The sequence below is a fragment of the Phocoena sinus genome, chromosome 7, assembly GCF_008692025.1.
Source record: "Phocoena sinus isolate mPhoSin1 chromosome 7, mPhoSin1.pri, whole genome shotgun sequence".
NCBI lineage: Eukaryota > Metazoa > Chordata > Mammalia > Artiodactyla > Phocoenidae > Phocoena > Phocoena sinus.
This window is the reverse complement of record NC_045769.1, coordinates 7436501-7454429: the sequence shown is the minus strand read 5'-3', so window position 1 is coordinate 7454429 and position 17929 is coordinate 7436501. Positions and strand designations below refer to the sequence as shown.

At 60.8% G+C, this 17929-nt stretch overlaps 2 protein-coding genes across 3 annotated transcripts; both read left to right on the top strand.

The window, feature by feature from the left end:
* The first annotated feature begins 3961 nt into the window (after positions 1 to 3961).
* Positions 3962 to 8895, top strand: PRSS56 (serine protease 56). Its single transcript, XM_032638436.1, has 13 exons — positions 3962 to 4061; positions 4689 to 4796; positions 5214 to 5267; positions 5384 to 5573; positions 5944 to 6043; positions 6131 to 6290; positions 6530 to 6672; positions 6919 to 7081; positions 7280 to 7456; positions 7542 to 7706; positions 7786 to 7848; positions 8227 to 8333; positions 8698 to 8895. The coding sequence occupies exons 1-13, from the start codon at positions 3962 to 3964 to the stop codon at positions 8893 to 8895; spliced, it is 1728 nt and encodes a 575-aa protein (XP_032494327.1).
* Positions 8896 to 9666: 771 nt separating this feature from the next.
* On the top strand, positions 9667 to 16803 carry CHRND (cholinergic receptor nicotinic delta subunit). 2 transcript variants are annotated; one of them, XM_032637726.1, is made up of 12 exons: positions 9667 to 9768; positions 10007 to 10152; positions 10565 to 10609; positions 11016 to 11125; positions 11293 to 11448; positions 11666 to 11775; positions 12553 to 12753; positions 13839 to 13950; positions 14029 to 14143; positions 15252 to 15456; positions 15546 to 15664; positions 16357 to 16803. In XM_032637726.1, exons 1-12 carry the CDS (start codon positions 9717 to 9719, stop codon positions 16537 to 16539), a joined length of 1554 nt encoding a protein of 517 aa, XP_032493617.1. In that variant the 5' UTR covers positions 9667 to 9716; the 3' UTR covers positions 16540 to 16803. The 2 variants fall into 2 exon arrangements, with proteins under 2 accessions (XP_032493617.1, XP_032493618.1); XM_032637727.1 differs by lacking the exon at positions 10565 to 10609 and having other exon boundaries at positions 16357 to 16546.
* Positions 16804 to 17929: the final 1126 nt, after the last annotated feature.

The window sequence follows — 17929 nt, the reverse complement described above, 5'->3', positions numbered from 1 at the left end:
AAGCCACCAGTCTCATTCACACTTGGGACCCACCCTCAGGCCTGTGGGCACAAGTGGAAGGCCCTCTGTAAATGCTTAGGGACCAGGAGCCTCAGAGGTGGTGGGGGGTGTGGGCCCCTCCCTACTCGGCACTTCGGGAGGCCCCGGCTGGTCCGGGTGTCCTCTGGCTGAATTGACCTCCACTGGGCACTGAAATGCCAATCTCTCCCTCTCCTGGCTCCCTGATTCCTAAGCAAGGCTTTCCTTGATTCCTCCGGGGATTCCAGCCCTCCTTCCCGCTTGGCTGGAGCTGTGAGGGAAACACTCTCTACACCAACACTGTGTCACCCCAAAGGTCCACCTCCCCTGTCCTTTTGTCTGATCCACTTGGAGGAGGGGCCCTGGGGGAGCAGGGATTCGGACAGGGGTCCCGCAGTGAGCCCTGCAGTGGGGCAGGGAGAGGGGGGAGCTGCCCACTCAGCTAGACTGTGGAGACCGAGCCTCTTAAACAGGCAAGAGCCCCGCTGGACAGCTTGCAACAGAGAAGCGACTGCTCTAAAGAAGATACAAGAGGGTGATGTGACAGAGATGAGAGGAACCGCTGGGACAGTGGCCGGAAGGCCTCTCCATCACATTCCAATGAGAGATGTAGGTAAGGAACTAGTGCACCCGTCACCAATAATAAACACAATCATTTCATGAATTGTGTATTTAGACGTGGTTCTCAAGAGGTGGCCTGTGGAAGTGGATGAAGTTGACCTGGGCTTGGGGCGGGGTCTAGACAGAGGAGAGGGGTGGGCTCGTGACCCAGTCACGGGAACAGGAGGGGCAGAGGAGCTTGAGGCAGAGCTCAAGCTCTGGGGCTTGAGCGGAATTGCAGTCCGTGCTGTGAGGTCCCTCACTGCTCTTTGGCTGTGGTGGGGCTTTTACCCTGAGAGGAGCTGGGGGTGGAAGGAGCAGTAGGTAGACCCAAAGCTCCAGGTTTTCTTGCTCCTCCCCCTCCTTGCAGACCAGTGGAGGCAGAAGGGAGGCCAGGAGGCAGGGCGGGAAGGCTCTGTCTTGGTGCCCTGGCCTGGTTCACTTGGCTTTGGCAGAATCCAAGCAGCTGAGGGACTTAGGTGCTGAATGGGCAGAAGTGTCCTCCCAGAGGAGTTCCCCAGGGGAAGTGTCCTCCGTCGCGAGGGGCTTTTGCTCTAGGCCTTAATCTCTCTGTCTTGAACACAAGAACCTATGGGCAGAGCTTGGAGGGTGCTTCTGAGCTGTTGGCCTCCATCAGGGCCTGCTAGGCTTTCCCACCCACCTCTCTGCTTTCTGGGTCTCTTACCTGGATGGCTCTCTCTCTCGGAACCACAGACGACTTCCTTTTAAAAAAAAAAAAAAAAATATATTTCTTTGGCTGCTCCAGGTCTTAGTTGCAGCATGAGGGATCTTTGTTGCCACGTGCGGGATCTTTGTTGACACATGCGGGATCTTTAGCTGTGGCGTGCGAAGCTGTGGCATGTGGGATCCAGTTCCCTGACCAGGGATTGAGCCCGGGCTCCCTGCATTGGGAGCATGGAGTCTTAGCCACTGGACCACCAGGGAAGTCCCACAGATAATTTTCCTTTGGACACTTTCTCAAGCCTTCATTTATGCTTCAAATACAGGCTCTGTTGAACTAACACCCTCTTGCCAAGAATTTGGAGATTACAGATAAAAAGCCCTAAACCCCATTCTCCTATGGGGTCCCCATCTAGATATACATCCCATCTATACATCCCATCTATCTATACATTCCATCTATCTATACATCCCATCTATCTATACATCCCATCTATACACCCCATCTATGCATCCCATCTATGCACCCCATCTATGCATCCCATCTATGCATCCCATCTATGCATCCCATCTATACACCCCATCTATACACCCCATCTATACATCCTATCTATGCATCCTATCTATCTATACATCCTATCTATCTATACGTCCCATCTATACGTCCCATCTATGCGTCCCATCTATGCGTCCCATCTATGCGTCCCATCTATGCGTCCCATCTATGCGTCCCATCTATGCGTCCCATCTATACACCCTATCTATGCGTCCCATCTATGCGTCCCATCTATGCGTCCCATCTATGCGTCCCATCTATGCATCCCATCTGTACCTAGAGGTATAGATATTCTGACGAATACAGTTTCCAACTTCACAATATCCACTCACAGTAATCCACACTCAGACAGTATTCTCATGGCATTCCTGAGTCAGAGGGATCACCTTCATGAGGTGTGGTGGTAATCGGTGAGGGGGAAAAAGTTGTGTGTACAGTGGTGTGCTGATAAATGCCAAAGGACTGGCTTTCTGGGGGAAAAAGAGCTCTGATTTGTAGCATCTGCTGATTCCCATGGTGTAAATACTCCAAACCTGGCTGATTTCAAGCTACCAGCGTGATGTCACCAAATGCAGACTTGGGAAGAGATGGCAACAGCTGGCTCTCGGGAGCCAGTCTGAGCTGACTCCAGCACACCACTGGGTGCGTGGGCTAATCCAGTGAAGTTCCAGGGGGTGGGAGCCTCATTGTGGCCAGTGCCCAGAGAGGTTGGGGAGCACCAGAATGATGGGGCTTCGCAGCCATACAGGTAGGAAGAGAACTTCAGGGGGGAAAACAGAAGTCACACTTATTCTCTGCTGCCCACAGTGGCGCAGAAGGAAGAGGCTGGAGAAGCTGCCGGCTTTGGCCGCCCAGTCTCCGTGTCTCACCCACCACCCCCGTGGGAACCCTGACTCCAGGCTATCTCTGCAGGTCTGCAGCTTTGTCTTCTAAAGGGGGGAGAGGTTCCCACCAGGGCACGTTCACCTGGGCAGACAAAATTACACAGGTGATGTCATGAGAGATCCATTCTGAAAAAGGACCAGGCCTGCCAAAGCCGCCCTGGGGTCACCAGCATGCATTGGGGCACCAGGATTCTTTTTTTGGCCCCAGGATATTCTCTGAGGGGCAGAAGAGCACCTCCTCTCTGCCCCAGGTGGGGACTTGGTCCCAGGAGAGCTGCCCGTTCGTGGCCCTTCCCGTGAGACTCCAGAAGACTCCCTCCTGCCAGATCAGGGTCATAGCCACTGAGAACAATGCTGGGCAGGCCGAGCGGGCCCTGCGCAGAGGCAGGGGGTCTGGGAGAGCAGCAGAAGCGGCTGGGGCCTGTCCTTCCCAAACTGGGCCACTGGTGGGGCCTTTCATCTCCCGCCTTCCTCTCTGGGCCACTCCAGCGTCCGCCTGCCTCTGCTACTTCCCACCCCGCTACCCCCAGTGCAGCAATTACTGCGTTAATTAGGGCGCTTTGATCATCTTTAGAAATGGCCACATTGGGGAGGGACACTGCCAAGCAATTAGGGGCAGAGAGGCTGGGAGCTCGGGCACCTCCTCAGTGGGTGGGGCTGCTGAGGACCCTCAGACACCCCCTGTCTCCTCCCTCCAGGAGCATCTGCCCCCAGCATAACTGTAAACTCCTCAGGGAATAGGGGCAGATGGGAATCCCGCCCCCCGCCCCAGCTCTGAGCCCTGGAGACAGGGCCAGCCCCTGCCCACCAGCCCCCCTCTGCCTGGCCCCCAGCCCAACCGTCAGCTCTTCTGGCCTGTCCAGGCCCCTTTGATGGAGCCGCAGAAACAAGGGCTCCTTTGACAGAAGGGGGGCCTCAGAGCCCGGATGATGAGACTTCAAAGGTGAGGGTCGAGCCCACTATCCCGTTCCCTCCCCCCACCCTGGCCCCCCTCCCGTGTCCCCCCCCAGTCTGTCCTGTATATAGCCCCCCAAGCCCCATTTCCCCTGTGGGCTCCTGGGAGTTAAGGGCCAGGTGAGGAACAGACCAAGGGAAGCCGGTCATTTTGATGTAAAAGAATAGAATCAGATGATTTGAGGAACAAGAACTCAGCGCCCAGGGGCAGGCACCAAAGGATAACGCCTGGAGGGTGAACCCCGAGGGGGAAAGAGCCCCGGCTGCCATGCTGCTGGCTTTGCTGCTGCTCCTGCTGCCCCTCCCAGACCCGCGGTCTGCCCACGGGCACCCACTGTACACGCGCGTGCCCCCCAGCACCCTGCAAGGTGAGCCCAGGCTGCTCTGAGGGAGATGCCGAGGTGGGAGGAGCACAGAGCAAGATGGTCTCGGGCAGGGGGACGTGAGCTTGCCCTCCCAACTCACAAGGACCTTTGGCCCTTTCTGCCCACCCTGCTGGGAGAAGGGGCCAGGCACTGAGACACAGGTGGGAGAGGAAAGGGGAGGACGGGGGTGGAAGGGGAAGGGGAGCTGGCAGGCACAGAAGGTCCTGGGTTTAGCAGGGACGAAGGGGCCCAGGGGGGCATCCCCTTGGCTATCTGGACCCCAAGGTGGGCAACTCAGCCCTGGTTATTTTGTGTCAGTAAGCCTGAGTTCTGTAATATCTATACCTTTGGGGTGCTGTTTTTCAAGGTTTCTAAGGAAAAGCCATTTGCAAAGATTCCAGCCCAGCTCAGCTGAAATTACAGAGATACCTCGGGCTGAGAATCTGAGACCGCCTGCTCTGTGTGCTGGGGCCTGGGACCGTGGGGCTCTCTGACCTCCCCATTCTGTCCCAGGGCTCCTGGAGCCCAACCTGCTTCCCCACCGGGTCCCCCAAGGCAGGGCACAGGGCTGGGGCGAGGCGGAGGAGCTCTTCCCCCACGGTGCATGACTTGTGCCCCATGTCCTAGCAGCTCTGTCAGCCCAGGGGACAAAAGTGTTGCAGGCTGCCCAGAGGAGCGCCCAGTGGGCAGTAAATCGGGTGGTGATGGAGATCCAGCACAGACTGCATGAGTGCCGAAGTTGTGCCAATCACACCCCTCCATGCCCGGGTGAGCTGGCGCTGACTACCCTGGGCCCGTTCTCCTGTCCACCCCGCCCCCTCCCTTCAGACTTGACCCCTCTTGGGGACAGAGACTGGGTGAGGCTGCAACCAAGATGACGCTCAGGAAGGTCTCCTCGAGTGGAAAGGGCACACCAGGCACGGGCACAGCGTGTGCAAAGGCAGGAGGGCAGGAGCAAATAAGTCTGGGCTTATTTGCTGAGCAGTGAGAAGTTTATGGCAGCTGAAACAGACCCTGAGTGCTACCGGGCAGGGTAAGGGGGGTGGGTATGTGTGCAGGGGGTGCCGGGTGAGGTGGCCGGAGGGCTCGGGCCCAGCCTGGGCTGGAGAAGAGTGGAAGGCCGTCCGTGAGGCTCAGGGGTCTGTTTCTCAGCAGCACCTGAGCGTCCCGGGCCTCGAGCCCCCCTCCTCCAGGATCCACCTGAGCCAGGTGAGGCTGAAAAGGCTCGAGGCGGGCAGGGCTGAGAGCAGGGTGGACCCTGGAGGGGTCTCAGTGGTGAGGATGAGCGGGACTCGTCCCTCCTGACGCCGTTTCGGCCTTTCTAGGGCCGTGTGGCGAGAGGCGCCCGGGCGCTGTCAACGTGACGCGGGCGCACGGCCGCATTGTGGGGGGCAGCGCGGCACCGCCAGGGGCCTGGCCCTGGCTGGTGAGGCTGCAACTCGGCGGGCAGCCTCTGTGCGGCGGCGTCCTGGTGGCGGCGTCCTGGGTGCTCACGGCGGCGCACTGCTTCGCGGGGTACGTCGGGCCCCAGACCCCTGCCCAAACCGGATCCCCAACGCGGGGTCCAGCTCTTCCGGGGTCGGCTGGCGGGCACCAAGCGCGAGGACCGGTCTCTGCTGCCCCCTGGCGGCGGCCGTCCCCTTTCCCGCCTCAAGGCGCCCAGGCCGCCCAGCCAGGGCGCGGATTCTCCGGGGACTCACCGTCCTGGGCCTTCTCCCCACTCGGCGTCGCGGCTTCTCCCGGGCCCGCCCTCCCTGCCCCCAGGCGGAGAAACAGCCCGGCGCACGGGCTCGCTGGGTGGTGCCTGTGGGCGGAGGGCAGGGTCTCCAGGGGACCTCTCTTGCATCCTTGTGCGGCGGCGTGTCTCCCGCCGCTCGCCCCGCAGCGCCCCGAACGAGCTTCTGTGGACGGTGACGCTGGCCGAGGGGCCCCGGGGGGAGCAGGCGGAGGAGGTGCCGGTGAACCGCATCTTGCCCCACCCCAAGGTGAGAGGGCAGCCCCCGGGCCCTCAGAGTTGGGAACAGCACCCCACCCCCACCCGCACTGACGCTGCGCCGCCACCCCCTCCCCAGTTTGACCCTCGGACCTTCCACAACGACCTGGCCCTGGTGCAGCTGTGGACGCCGGTGAGCCCGACAGGGGCGGCGCGCCCCGTGTGCCTGCCCCAAGAGCCCCAGGAGCCCCCCGCAGGCACTGCTTGCGCCATCGCGGGCTGGGGTGCCCTCTTCGAAGGTACTAGGCAGGGCAGGGCCTGGGTGAGCCGCGCGTGTGCGTGGGAAGATTGGGGGACTGGGGTGATGGAGTTTGGGAAGGCTGGGGTGTAAGAATTCTGACCTACGCCCAGCTGTCTTCACAAAATGCTGCCCATCTCGCAAAGCGGGGGAAGTCAAGGAGGGCAGTGGGGGGAGGGAGACCTCTGAAGCAGGACCCCTGCCCTCCAGGCCTGAGCCCCTTCCACTGCTTCCCTGTAGATGGGCCTGAGGCTGAGGCGGTGAGGGAAGCCCGTGTGCCCCTGCTCAGCGCCGACACCTGCAGAAGGGCCCTGGGGCCAGGACTGCGCCCCAGCAGCATGCTCTGTGCCGGCTACCTGGCCGGCGGCATTGACTCGTGCCAGGTATGAGCCCCGACTGATCGGAGGGTAGTGGTGCGCCACTCCTCAGGGGCGGGACGGCCTCCTTTCCTTCTACAATCAGTCTGTCACTCAACTTCTCTGAGCCTCTATATCCTCATCTCTAAAATGGGTCCAAGAGTGGTAACCCCAGTAGAGCTCAGAGCTGCTTTACCCTGCCAGCCATAAGGCTGTCATTGAGGGTGACATGGATCGATGCAGTGCCCTCTCTCTTGGCTCGGATCCTCGCAGGGTGACTCTGGAGGCCCCCTGACCTGTTCTGAACCTGGCCCCCGCCCCAGGGAGGTCCTGTACGGAGTCACCTCCTGGGGGGACGGATGCGGGGAGCCAGGGAAGCCTGGGGTCTACACCCGTGTGGCTGTGTTCAAGGACTGGCTCCAGGAGCAGATGAGCGGTGAGCGCCCCATCCCTATTCCCCCCCTCCCCGGAGTGCCCGGCAAACTGCCCTGGGACGAGCGCCTTTCCACCCTGCCCACTCCCAGCCTCCTGCGTCGGGAAAGCCTATCCTCCTCCCGCGGAGGGCTTTGGGGGCTATAGGGCCTGAAGAGGGGAAGCGGGGGTGGAGTAGGCTAGCCCCTGACGCCCCTCGCAGCCGCCCGCTTCAGCCGCGAGCCCAGCTGCAGGGAGCTTCTGGCTTGGGACCCGTCGGAGGAGCCGCTGGCAGACGCCGCCCCGCCCTGTGCCTTCTACGCCCACCTGTGCCCGGGGCCCGCGGGCGCCTGTGCGCGCCTGGCGCACCAGCAGTGCCTGCAGCGCCGGCGGCGATGTGGTCAGTCCCGTTCCTGGGGCTGGGCCGGGGACCCGAGGGTCTGGCCCACGTCTGACAGCCGCTCGGACCCTTATCGCTCCCGCAGAGCTGCGCTCGCTGGCGCACACCCTACTGGAGCTGCTGCGGGGCGCCCAGGAGCTGTTCGGCCCGCGCCCGGGGGCGCGGCCCCTGGCCCCGGCCCTGGCTCGGCCCGCTCCGTCGCTCCGGGATCCTCCCAGGCACCTCTCCCGCGAGCAGCGGCTGCACTCAGGTACCCCAAGCCCTCGCAGCCCAGCCCCCGCCCCACCCCAGCGCGGCCGAGGCGTTCACCTAACCGTGCAGCTCCCCAGGATCGCGGGCGGCAGGCACTGGGTTCCCGAAGCGGAGGTCGGAGCAGCGCGGGGAAGCGAACGGTAATGACGCCCCCTGCCGGCGGTCTCCAGTGGAGTAGGCCAAGGGTGGGCCGAGGCCCGCAGGGGATTCTCCCGGGGTCTGCAGCTGGGAAGCAGTTTCACCCCGCGGGCAGACCCGGTCTCCCCCTCCCTGGCAGCAGGGCGGATGATTCTTTGGGGGAACTTGTGACTTTGGGCCCTCATCAGTGTCAACAGATGCTGGGCTTTGTGCTATCATTTAACCTCTCTGAGCCTCGGCTGCCCCTCGGCCGCCCCATCTGTAGCAGGAGGAGAAATCTGCCCACTGGGAGGTGTCCAGAGGCACTGGTGGGAATACCACCCCGGTTCCATGCTAGTGTCAGTCCCCTCGTATTCCCAAAGTCTCTCCCCTTCCTGCAGGCTGCCCTGGGCTGGAGCCCCTGTGGCAGAAGTTGGCTGCCCTCCAGGGCACCCATGCCTGGATCTTACAGGTCCCTGCCGAGCGCCTGGCCATGGACTTTCACGAGGTGGGTTCCCGGGCTTCCCAGACTCCTTCGCAGTGGCCTCGGAAGGCTAACCTAGGTCAGCCCTGATGGGGAGGGAGACAGGAGAGACCCTCCCCCAGCAGCCTGGGGTGGAGGTAGTGGGTGGTGCCCAAGGGGAAGGGGATGGGGAGGGCGGCTGTGTGTGAGCTGGATGCTAGCTGGATGTGAAGGAGTTGGGGGAGGTGTGAGTGGAGGAGCTTGGGGGGTGTCCAAGTGAGCAGAAAGTGTGCAGGACTGGGGGAGGGGGCTGGGGAAGGGCTGGGTCTGAGTGAGAGTTTCTGGGGGCGAGGAGGAAGGGGACCAAGAGTGGGGCTGTGGGCCCCTGAGTTGTCTCCTTCCTCTGCAGGTCCTGGCAGACCTGGGCTCCAAGACACTGACCGGGCTCTTCCGAGCCTGGGTTTGGGCAGGTCTGGGGGGCCGGCACGTGGTCTTCGGCGGCCTGGTGGGTCTGGAGCCAGCCACGCTGGCACAAAGCCTTCCCCGGTTGCTGGTGCAGGCCCTACAGGCCTTCCGCTTGGCAGCCCTGGCGGAGGCAGAGCCCTAGGGACCCCGGATGGCTTCAAGGCAGGGCCGAGGGCTGGGGAGGAAGGGGCACCACCCACTCAGCCCTCAGGTTCCCCCAGCCAGGTGGCCCTGAGCCGTGTCTCCCCCCGCAGTCCCTGGTCAGGACTACTGCTCGCAGGGCCTGCAGAGGGTCCAGGGAACATGATGACAAACTGTCATGGCCAGAGTTGGGTGTGGGCAGGGGCGTGGGGGGAAGGGGTCCTGGGCCCAACGTACCTTCCCAGATGTACCATAGGAAGATCACAACTGCTTTAATAAACATTATTTATGATCTACGGAGACCACTCCAGAGCTTTCTTAGGATGGGACTGGGGTGGGTGGACATGGGATCTTTGGGGTTAGGGCCCAGCCTCCGGAAGCAGTTAGTTGACAGAGGTCACAAAGACACTGGAGAGGGGCTCCAGAGCCCCCCATCTCAGCATATCGGTCTACCTCCCAAGAAATGGCAGTACCGCCGCCTGTCACCACCCTGCTGTCCATGGCTGACCAGTGCCGCCCCCCATGGCCCGCCTCTCCACCCGGCCCCCACCCTCACCACTAGCGGTGGGGAGTCCCAGCCTGGGATCTTCGCCTCGTGTCCTTGGGCTCCTGCCCAGCTGGCCAGTCCCTGTCCCCACGCCCGCATCACCTGCCCCAGTTTCTCCAGCCTGCCACAGAGCCTCGAGGTGTCAGATTGCGCTTCCGGCGGCCTCTTCCCTTGGCACCGCACCGCACCCTGCACCTGTCCCCTCGGCCACCTGCCCGCATTCCCCAGCCCTGCCGACAGGAGGGGCCGACCCAAGACCCAGTCAGAGGAACAGGATGGAGGGGCCCGTGTTAACGCTGGGGCTGCTGGCTGCCCTGGTCGTGTGTGGTAAGAGTGGCCATCACCCCTCCCTGGAGGGTCCCCCAGGACCCCTACCCAGGTCCCCCACGGCATGCTCCCCTCCCGTCCCCTCCTACGTGGGGCTCCCTCTCCCAGCGTCAGGCCCACCTCCCCACTTCCCACTGCCATTCCTCCCTGGAGGGGCCACCCCCCCGGGGCCCGCTCCACGCCCAGCAGGACCTCAGGGCGGCGTCCCTCCCGGGCCCCTGTCCCCGACCCTCCCCAGGCAGCTGGGGCCTGAACGAGGAGGAGCGGCTCATCCGGCACCTGTTTGAGGAGAAGCATTACAACAAAGAGCTGCGGCCCGCGGCGCACAAAGAGGAGACCGTGGAGGTCACCCTGGCCCTCACCCTCTCCAACCTCATCTCCCTGGTGAGTGGCTCCTCCTGGCTGGGCTGGGGAACGGTGGCAGGGATGGCTTCCAGGAGGCCTGGCTGTCTCCTGGCCTGGGATGGCCGTGGAGGAAGGTCAAGGCCCCATCCCGGCCTCTGGTAGCTCCTCTCCCCGGGAAACGCGCTCGGGGCCTCTCTGTGCCTCTGCGTGCTGCCCACAAGTCTTGGGCTGAAGATGCCCCTTTCCCTCCAGCTTCAGTTCTGGGTGCCCCCGTTTCGCACCCATGACACACGTGAGAGGCCATATGCCCACCCTGCTTCCTGGTCTACCCATCCACTCCTGGCTGCTGGGGGCAGGCCATTGCCGTGGTTTCCCCTGGGTGGCAGCCAAGAGTAGGTGCCTGGTGAAAGGGTGCAGGCCCCGGGGGGACAGTCCTCCTGTTTGATTACAGAAAGAAGTTGAAGAGACCCTCACCACTAACGTGTGGATTGAGCACGTAAGGAGAACACCCCGCACAGAGCTGGGGTTGGGGAGGGTGCAGGGCCCAGGTTCGCCTGTGCTCGCTTCTGCTTGGGGATCCCCAGCCTGCCTCAGACACTGTCCTCTGGGAGGGACTGGTTCCTGCCTACAGACAAACCCCAGGCCCGACCGCCCTTCCCATCAGCTGATGCCGCCACAAGCCCAGATAGAGAGCCTTCTGTGGATTAGGATCTTGACCTAGGGAAAATTGTCGCAGTATCTTGATTTTATTAGAAGACACTGTCTGCTACCCAACCTCTTTTGTACCAGCCCCAGCCCCTGTCCAGTCTTCCCCCAGGGAAGTGGTTGCTCAGGGAGCGGGGGGAATGGGGGAGCCCGGACAACAGCAGAGCCCACTGCTGACATTTCTTCTGGGCTTCCAGGGCTGGACAGACAGCCGGCTGAAGTGGGAGGCCAAAGATTTTGGGAACATCAGTGTCCTGCGTCTGCCCTCTGACATGGTGTGGCTACCAGAGATAGTGCTGGAGAACAAGTTGAGCCGCAGCCCTCCCTGGCTTCCCTCCACCACTCTGCCTCCCTTCGTCTTGAGCGTCCCCCTCCAGTCCCAAGCTTCTGACTGCCCGCCCTCCTCTGCCTCCCCCAGCTCGGCCAACTGCCAGCTGGCCAGCACTCACTGTGGCCCTTGTCCCCGTCCCGCAGCAATGATGGCTCCTTCCAGATTTCCTACTCCTGCAACGTGCTCATCTACCCCTCAGGCTACGTGTACTGGCTGCCGCCCGCCATCTTCCGCTCCTCCTGCCCCGTCTCCGTCACCTACTTCCCCTTCGACTGGCAGAACTGCTCCCTCAAGTTCAGGTGCACCCACGTCTCCAGCCGCCCCTCCCCCCAGGGCACCCCGCCAGGGGCTGAGGGAGGTAAACACGCTCAGGCAGAGGCCCCTGCTCTGTCCCGATTCAAGCTTCCCATCCCCACCGTGGCCCCCTCCACCCGTGAACCTCCTGTGTTAGCCTTTCCCCCATCGGTGGCACCAGCCAGCGGCTGAGGACCACCCTCTGCCCACTACCCTCCCCAGTTCACTCAAGTACACGGCCAAGGAGATCACCCTGAGCCTGAAGCAGGATGAAGAAGACGGCCGCTACTACCCCGTGGAGTGGATCATCATCGACCCCGAGGGCTTCACAGGTGCCGGAGCCGCAGCTGCTGGGTGGGCTGGCCCCTCAGAACCCCCCCCCACCCAACGGATACAGTCACACTGACATCCCCACCGCAGAGATGCACGCGTACATACACACACCTAGGACGTGGACACACAGGGACACAGACGTGCAGGTAGACACACACAGGCCAGACCCTTCCCCGTCTGAGCAGGGTCCCTGGGGATGGTGTGGCCGACAGATGAGGGGGGTGGTCCAGGGGACGGCTGGGGCTTTGGCTGTCATCCTGATGGTGTGTATGTTGCCCCCTCCCAACGCCCCCTCCCCTCTCTGTGATCAGGCTCAGATCTTTTACTGGGCCCTACCGCTTGCCCCTGTCTGTCAGAGGAGACCCACATCCCGCTGGTCCCGAGGCTGGTACATCACGGGGAGGAGGGTTCTTACTCTCACTGCCTTGTTATCCCCAAGCCTCCTTATTTGAACCACATACGGCCTCAGCTTCTATTTTTTCCAAGGAGAAAAAAAAAATCAGTCCCAGAGGAAAACTTCCCCCTTGTAGAGTGAAACTTCCATCCCAACCCCCAGGGAAAGATACCCAGAAACAGAGTGTGAACCCTCGTCCGTGCCCCCACCCCACTCCCAAGCCCCGCAGGCCCCTGCCAACAGGCCTGGCTGCGGCTCTGGGCTGGCTCACTCCACCCAGCGCCCCCTGCCCCCCACCGCCCTCGACCTGCCCCAAGGCCCACCCCCCACCCCCGGCCCCCTTGCCCGGCCTGACCCCCAGGCATCCATGTGCCACCCTCAGAGAACGGGGAGTGGGAGATAGTGCACCGGCCGGCCAGGATCAACGTGGACCCCAGTGCCTCACTGGGCAGTCCCAGCCGCCAGGACGTCACCTTCTACCTCATCATCCGCCGCAAGCCGCTCTTCTACGTCATCAACATCCTGGTGCCCTGCGTGCTCATCTCCTTCATGATCAACCTAGTCTTCTACCTGCCGGCGGACTGTGAGCCCAGCCCCGGGCCCCTCCCCGAGGGCCCCTGAGCTCGGCCACCCCTGCCCTGCCCCTCACTTCCTCCTGGGGGTCACCAACCTGGTGCTCCCTGCCCAGGGTCCAGGAACGAGGGGCACATGGCCTGTCAGTGGCAGGGCTCTGTGACCCTGTCAGACATCCCCCAAGTGGACAGGGCCCCCGGGGGCTCCATCCCTCTTGGACCTCCCCTCTGCCTCTCATCATGGGCTTCCCAAGGACCCTAGGGAGAACTACAAAAGTGTCCCTCTGTCAGGGCAGAGATCGGGCCTGTGTGGTCACCACTGTGTGACCGTGGGCCTGGCTGTTGAACCAATGGGTGGATAACAAGGTCTCTGGGAAGCCAGGGCATGGGGCGTGCAATCTACACACACCTGGTTCGAGAAGGGCACGTGTCATCTGTGGCTACTTGGCTATGAGCAGGGCACAGTGAGTTCCAGAGACAAATGTGACCCCGCCCCGGACCCTGACAGACAGAGTAGAAACTACAAGACTAGGAGTGCAGCCTGGGGGGCGGTGGGGCGGGAGCTGGAGTCTGGCTGCGAGGCGCATTGCAGACCGAGAAGCAGCGCTGGGGCGGGGCCGTGGACCCAAGACCAACAGGGCCAGCACGGCACAGCACGCTGAGGGGCGCAGGTGGGAAGAGCAGGGCGGTGCTGGGCTGGGGTCTCTGAGCAAAGGGCTGAGAGCAGGAATGTCATCTGGGTGTGAGGATGCCTTGGGGCTTTCTGTGCGGTGGAGGGACAGAGAAGGTCTGTGATTTAACAGGGCTGAGTGGCAGGGGATTGGCTAACGAGGAAAGCAGGGGTTCCTTGAGCTCTCACCCAGTGGCAGGCAGCGTCTGAGAATTTAACACACACTCTCTCACTTTGGCCTTCCGGCTTTTAGTGGTTGAGGAAACTGAGGCACAGAGAGGTTAGGCTGCTTGCCCAAGGTCACCTAGCAGTAAGTGGCAGCTCCTTAGCCCAGGGCACCATGGCATTGTGAACAGTAGTGCAGGGACCACCGTGGGGCCCTCCGGGCCCCGGGCCAGAGGTCACAGCTAAGGATGGGCTCCCCAGGTGGCGAGAAGACGTCAATGGCCATCTCGGTGCTCCTGGCCCAGTCTGTCTTCCTGCTGCTTATCTCCAAGAGGCTGCCAGCCACGTCCATGGCCATCCCCCTCATAGGCAAGTGAGTGCCGTCCCTGCCTGCCTCACCCCGCCACTCCTCGCTCTGGGCGGGGGCTCCAGGCTGCACCTGTGCCCACAGGTTCCTGCTCTTTGGCATGGTGCTGGTGACCATGGTCGTGGTGATCTGTGTCATCGTACTCAACATCCACTTCCGCACGCCCAGCACCCACATGCTCTCTGAGGGAGTCAAGAAGGTGAGGGCTCAGTAGCTAAAAGGTGGAGGTCGTCCACGTGCCTCTCTGCAGGGAGATGCGTGAAGCCGCAGCGGTACCCACAACAGGGGGTGCTACCCGGCAGCAAAAGTGGCCCTGCTGCTCCCCACGTCCCAGGCTGAATATTACATAAAAGAAGCCCGATGCTAAAGAGACTGCAAGATTTCCTTTCTGTGAAGTTCAAGGACAGGCGAAACCAATCTTCAGTGCTAGAAGTCAGGATGGTGGTTCCCTCTGGGTGTGGGTAGGAATTGATGGGGGTGAGGCAGGAGGGAACATTTTTGACATACAGTTCTTATCTTATCTGAGAGGTGTTTACACAGCTGAATGCATCTGTAAAATTTCACCTGGCTACATACTTAAGATTTGTTGAGTCTACTGTGTGTTTGTTATACCTTGATTCAAAGGAAGGTGAGCAATGTGGGGGCAGGGTGCCCAGGAAGGGGACTGTCCTTGCCTCCTGGCCTCTGCAGGGCCACCTGGTTGTTTTGGGACAGCTGAGGATACTTTAGCAACTTTTCTGGTCTTAGCTCTGCGTTGGGGGCATTTTTCTTACTTTTTTTTTTCATATATAATTCATTTTCAACAAATGAGTTCTTCTCTGTAATGAGAGAGTTGGAAGCAACCTAATTGTCCATCAGTAGGGGATCAGCGTTCTTCTGCTGTAATGAGAGAGTTGGAAGCAACCTAATTGTCCATCAGTAGGGGATCAGAGTTCTGCTGTAATGAGAGAGTTGGAAGCAACCTAATTGTCCAGCAGTAGGGGATCAGCGTTCTTCTGCTGTAATGAGAGAGTTGGAAGCAACCTAATTGTCCATCAGTAGGGGATCAGCGTTCTTCTGCTGTAATGAGAGAGTTGGAAGCAACCTAATTGTCCATCAGTAGGGGATCAGTGTTCTTCTGCTGTAATGAGAGAGTTGGAAGCAACCTAACTGTCCATCAGTAGGGGATCAGAAGAATAAATGACAGCATCAGACGGGCGAGCACTTTGTGGCAAGCCAGGAATGGAGTCACAGATGTTTGCATGTGTGATGTTTGCATGTGTGAAGGTGACCCACGTTTGTAAGCTGGCCCCTCCGACCTGCCATAGCTCTTCCTGGAGACCCTGCCTGAGGTCCTGCACATGTCCCGTCCGGCAGAGGATGGGCCCAGCCCTGGGACCCTGGTTCGGAGGAGCAGCTCCGTGGGCTACATCTCCAAGGCAGAGGAGTACTTCTCGCTGAAGTCCCGAAGTGACCTCATGTTTGAGAAGCAGTCAGAGCGTCATGGGCTGGCCCGGCGCCTCACCACCGCACGTGGGTCCCTGATGGCTTGGAGTTCGGCCCATCCACAGGAGATGGGGTGAGGGCAGGCCCCATGCCCACCTCTGGCCTGGTGTCCACAGGTCGGCCCCCAGTAGGCTCTGAGCAGGCCCAGCAGGAGCTCTTCAGTGAGCTGAAGCCAGCTGTGGATGGGGCCAACTTCATCGTCAACCACATGAAGGACCAGAACAATTACAATGACGTGAGTAGCCAGAGGGTTGCTGTGTACAGATGTTCAGGTAGTGCCCTGATCGGACACATATCTTAAGGGGGCACAGTTCCCCTCAGAGATACCTATCAACTTAGATGGAGCTCACAGTGGGTGCAGATTCCAGGCCTCTCGGGGAGGGGGATCCCCTGCCTAAAATCCCATAGCAGTGTGCAGGGCCAGGCACACACTCAGATATACACACAGGCGCACAGCTCTGCCCCGTTGGGGTCACAATCTGGACCTCATTTAGGGTCCCTTTTTTCTCCCAGCTGTCAATCACTTTCTGTCCCTGCTCAACTCCCAGCTTGATACTCCAGACAAAGCCAGACATTTAAAAGGCGGCCCTATAGGGTTGTTCAGTGCTACACAACTTAAAAAATCTCCCCTGACAAAGGGGCATATTTTCCTAGTTCACATATAAGCTAGTGGCAGCACTGAGAGGCTGGGAGGGAGTCTGTGGGCCTGCTCTCTGTCTCCTGGACAGACAGAACGACCAGCCCCGCCTGTGGCTGGAGGTGGGCCTGGGCCCTTGCTGGGGACATGGCAGCACATGCCATCTGTTGCAAGCCCGAGGCAGGCCCCACAGATACGCCGAGGCCGTGGGCCCCGGCTTGGGGTGTGAGTATGTGGTCTGGGGGCCCTTCTTACCCCACTGTCTCTGTCTCTGTCACCCTTGCCCCCAGGAGAAGGACTGCTGGAATCGGATAGCCCGCACAGTGGACCGACTCTGCCTGTTTGTGGTGACACCCATCATGGTGGTGGGCACAGCCTGGATCTTCCTGCAGGGCGCCTACAACCAGCCTCCACCTCAGCCCTTCCCTGGGGACCCCTTCTCCTACCGGGAGCAGGATAAGCGTTTCATCTAGAGCGGGCGTGCCCTCCCCAGCCTGGCCCAACAGCCAGGGGAGGCGGCTGGCCTGAAAGGGAGGTACAGGGGGTGCGGTGGATAGCTGTGTGGACAGGGGTGTCTGCGAAACAACCAGCTCTTCCTGGGCAGACCGATTCCCAGCCCTGAGACTCTGAGCCCAGTTGGTCCTGCCAGGCTGGGGCAGAGACGAGCTGAGGTCAAGGGAGGGAGGGGGAAGCCCTAATTCTCAACAGTGGGCCCTTTGCAAATAAAGCCAGGAGCCACCGGAGAAGGGCTGAGAGTGGACATCGGCTGGGGGTGGGGCAGGACGATCTAGGGGGAGACGATCACGGACCAGGGAGAATGCCACTCAGGCTGGCCTCTTGGGACCCCTCTGTGAGGGGTCAGAAAGACAGACATCTTCTTGCCTCCCTCTCCCTCGGGTGGGGGTGGAACAGGTGGGATCCTGGGCCTTTACTTCCCAGCTCCTCCAGCCGCTTCCTTCTGCCAACCCCTTAGTCTTGGGCTTCTGAGGCCCCACCTGGAGCCGAGGTTGGGGATGCCTCTCTCTCCAGTCCCACTAGGGAAGGAGTCTTTTGGCAGGTTTGGGAGCGTCAGGATTGCAGAGTGGCCTTCCCCAGCCCTTTCTGCCTTGGCCACTCTGTCTGGGTCCCCCTGGAAAGCTGAGGATGGGGGTGGAAGGGTCAGGTTCAGCATCCACAGAGGCCAGAGGTCAGCCTGGCCTAAAGCCCCATGCACCATCTAAAAGCCCCAGAACTCGGCCATCCCCCCAGGCTTGTCCCCTTGAGCACTTACTCCTCTTCCCCAAAATAGGGTTGCCAGACAAGACTTGGGACATACTTATACTAAAAAATGATTCATTGTTTACCTGAAATTCAAATTTAACTGGGAATCCTGTATTTTAATTGGCTAAATCTGGCAACTCCACCCCAAAGGGAGCCCCCGCCACTGCTATCCCAAAGGCCTTGAAGGGCTGAGGTTGCAGGAGCCAGAGGATGTGGTTCTGTGTGGTAGCCCACCTCCAAGGTGGCCCCAGTGAGCCACACCTCCTGGCATTCATACCCTCCCACATGGTACCAAGATTGGTCTGTGTAACCGATAGAAGGAGGCAGAAGTGACAGTGTGTCACTTCCAAGATCAGGTGGTAGAAGACATTGCAGCCACTCTCTTTCTCTCTGTCTTGTTCTCCCTCCCTCACTCATTCTTAGTTGGCTCTCTGACTTTGGGGAAGCCAGGGGCATGATGAACTGCCCTGTGGAGACGTCCAGATGGCAAGTAACTGAGGCCTCCGGCCAACAGCCCTGTGAGTGACCTTGGAAATGGATCCTCCAGCTGAAGTGGCTCCTTCAGCCACAGTGGAGCCTTCAGATGAGATCACAGCCCCATAA

Bases quoted from the DNA above. Each gene is read 5' to 3' on its own strand.
- PRSS56 (XM_032638436.1), top strand. From the start codon at position 3,962: ATGCTGCTGGCTTTGCTGCTGCTCCTGCTGCCCCTCCCAGACCCGCGG. The intron at 5,268-5,383 runs GTGAGGCTGAAA...CGGCCTTTCTAG, and splicing joins CCAGGATCCACCTGAGCCAG to GGCCGTGTGGCGAGAGGCGC. The intron at 6,673-6,918 runs GTATGAGCCCCG...GGATCCTCGCAG, and splicing joins GCGGCATTGACTCGTGCCAG to GGTGACTCTGGAGGCCCCCT.
- CHRND (XM_032637726.1), top strand. From the start codon at position 9,717: ATGGAGGGGCCCGTGTTAACGCTGGGGCTGCTGGCTGCCCTGGTCGTG. The intron at 9,769-10,006 runs GTAAGAGTGGCC...GACCCTCCCCAG, and splicing joins GGCTGCCCTGGTCGTGTGTG to GCAGCTGGGGCCTGAACGAG. The intron at 10,153-10,564 runs GTGAGTGGCTCC...GTTTGATTACAG, and splicing joins TCTCCAACCTCATCTCCCTG to AAAGAAGTTGAAGAGACCCT.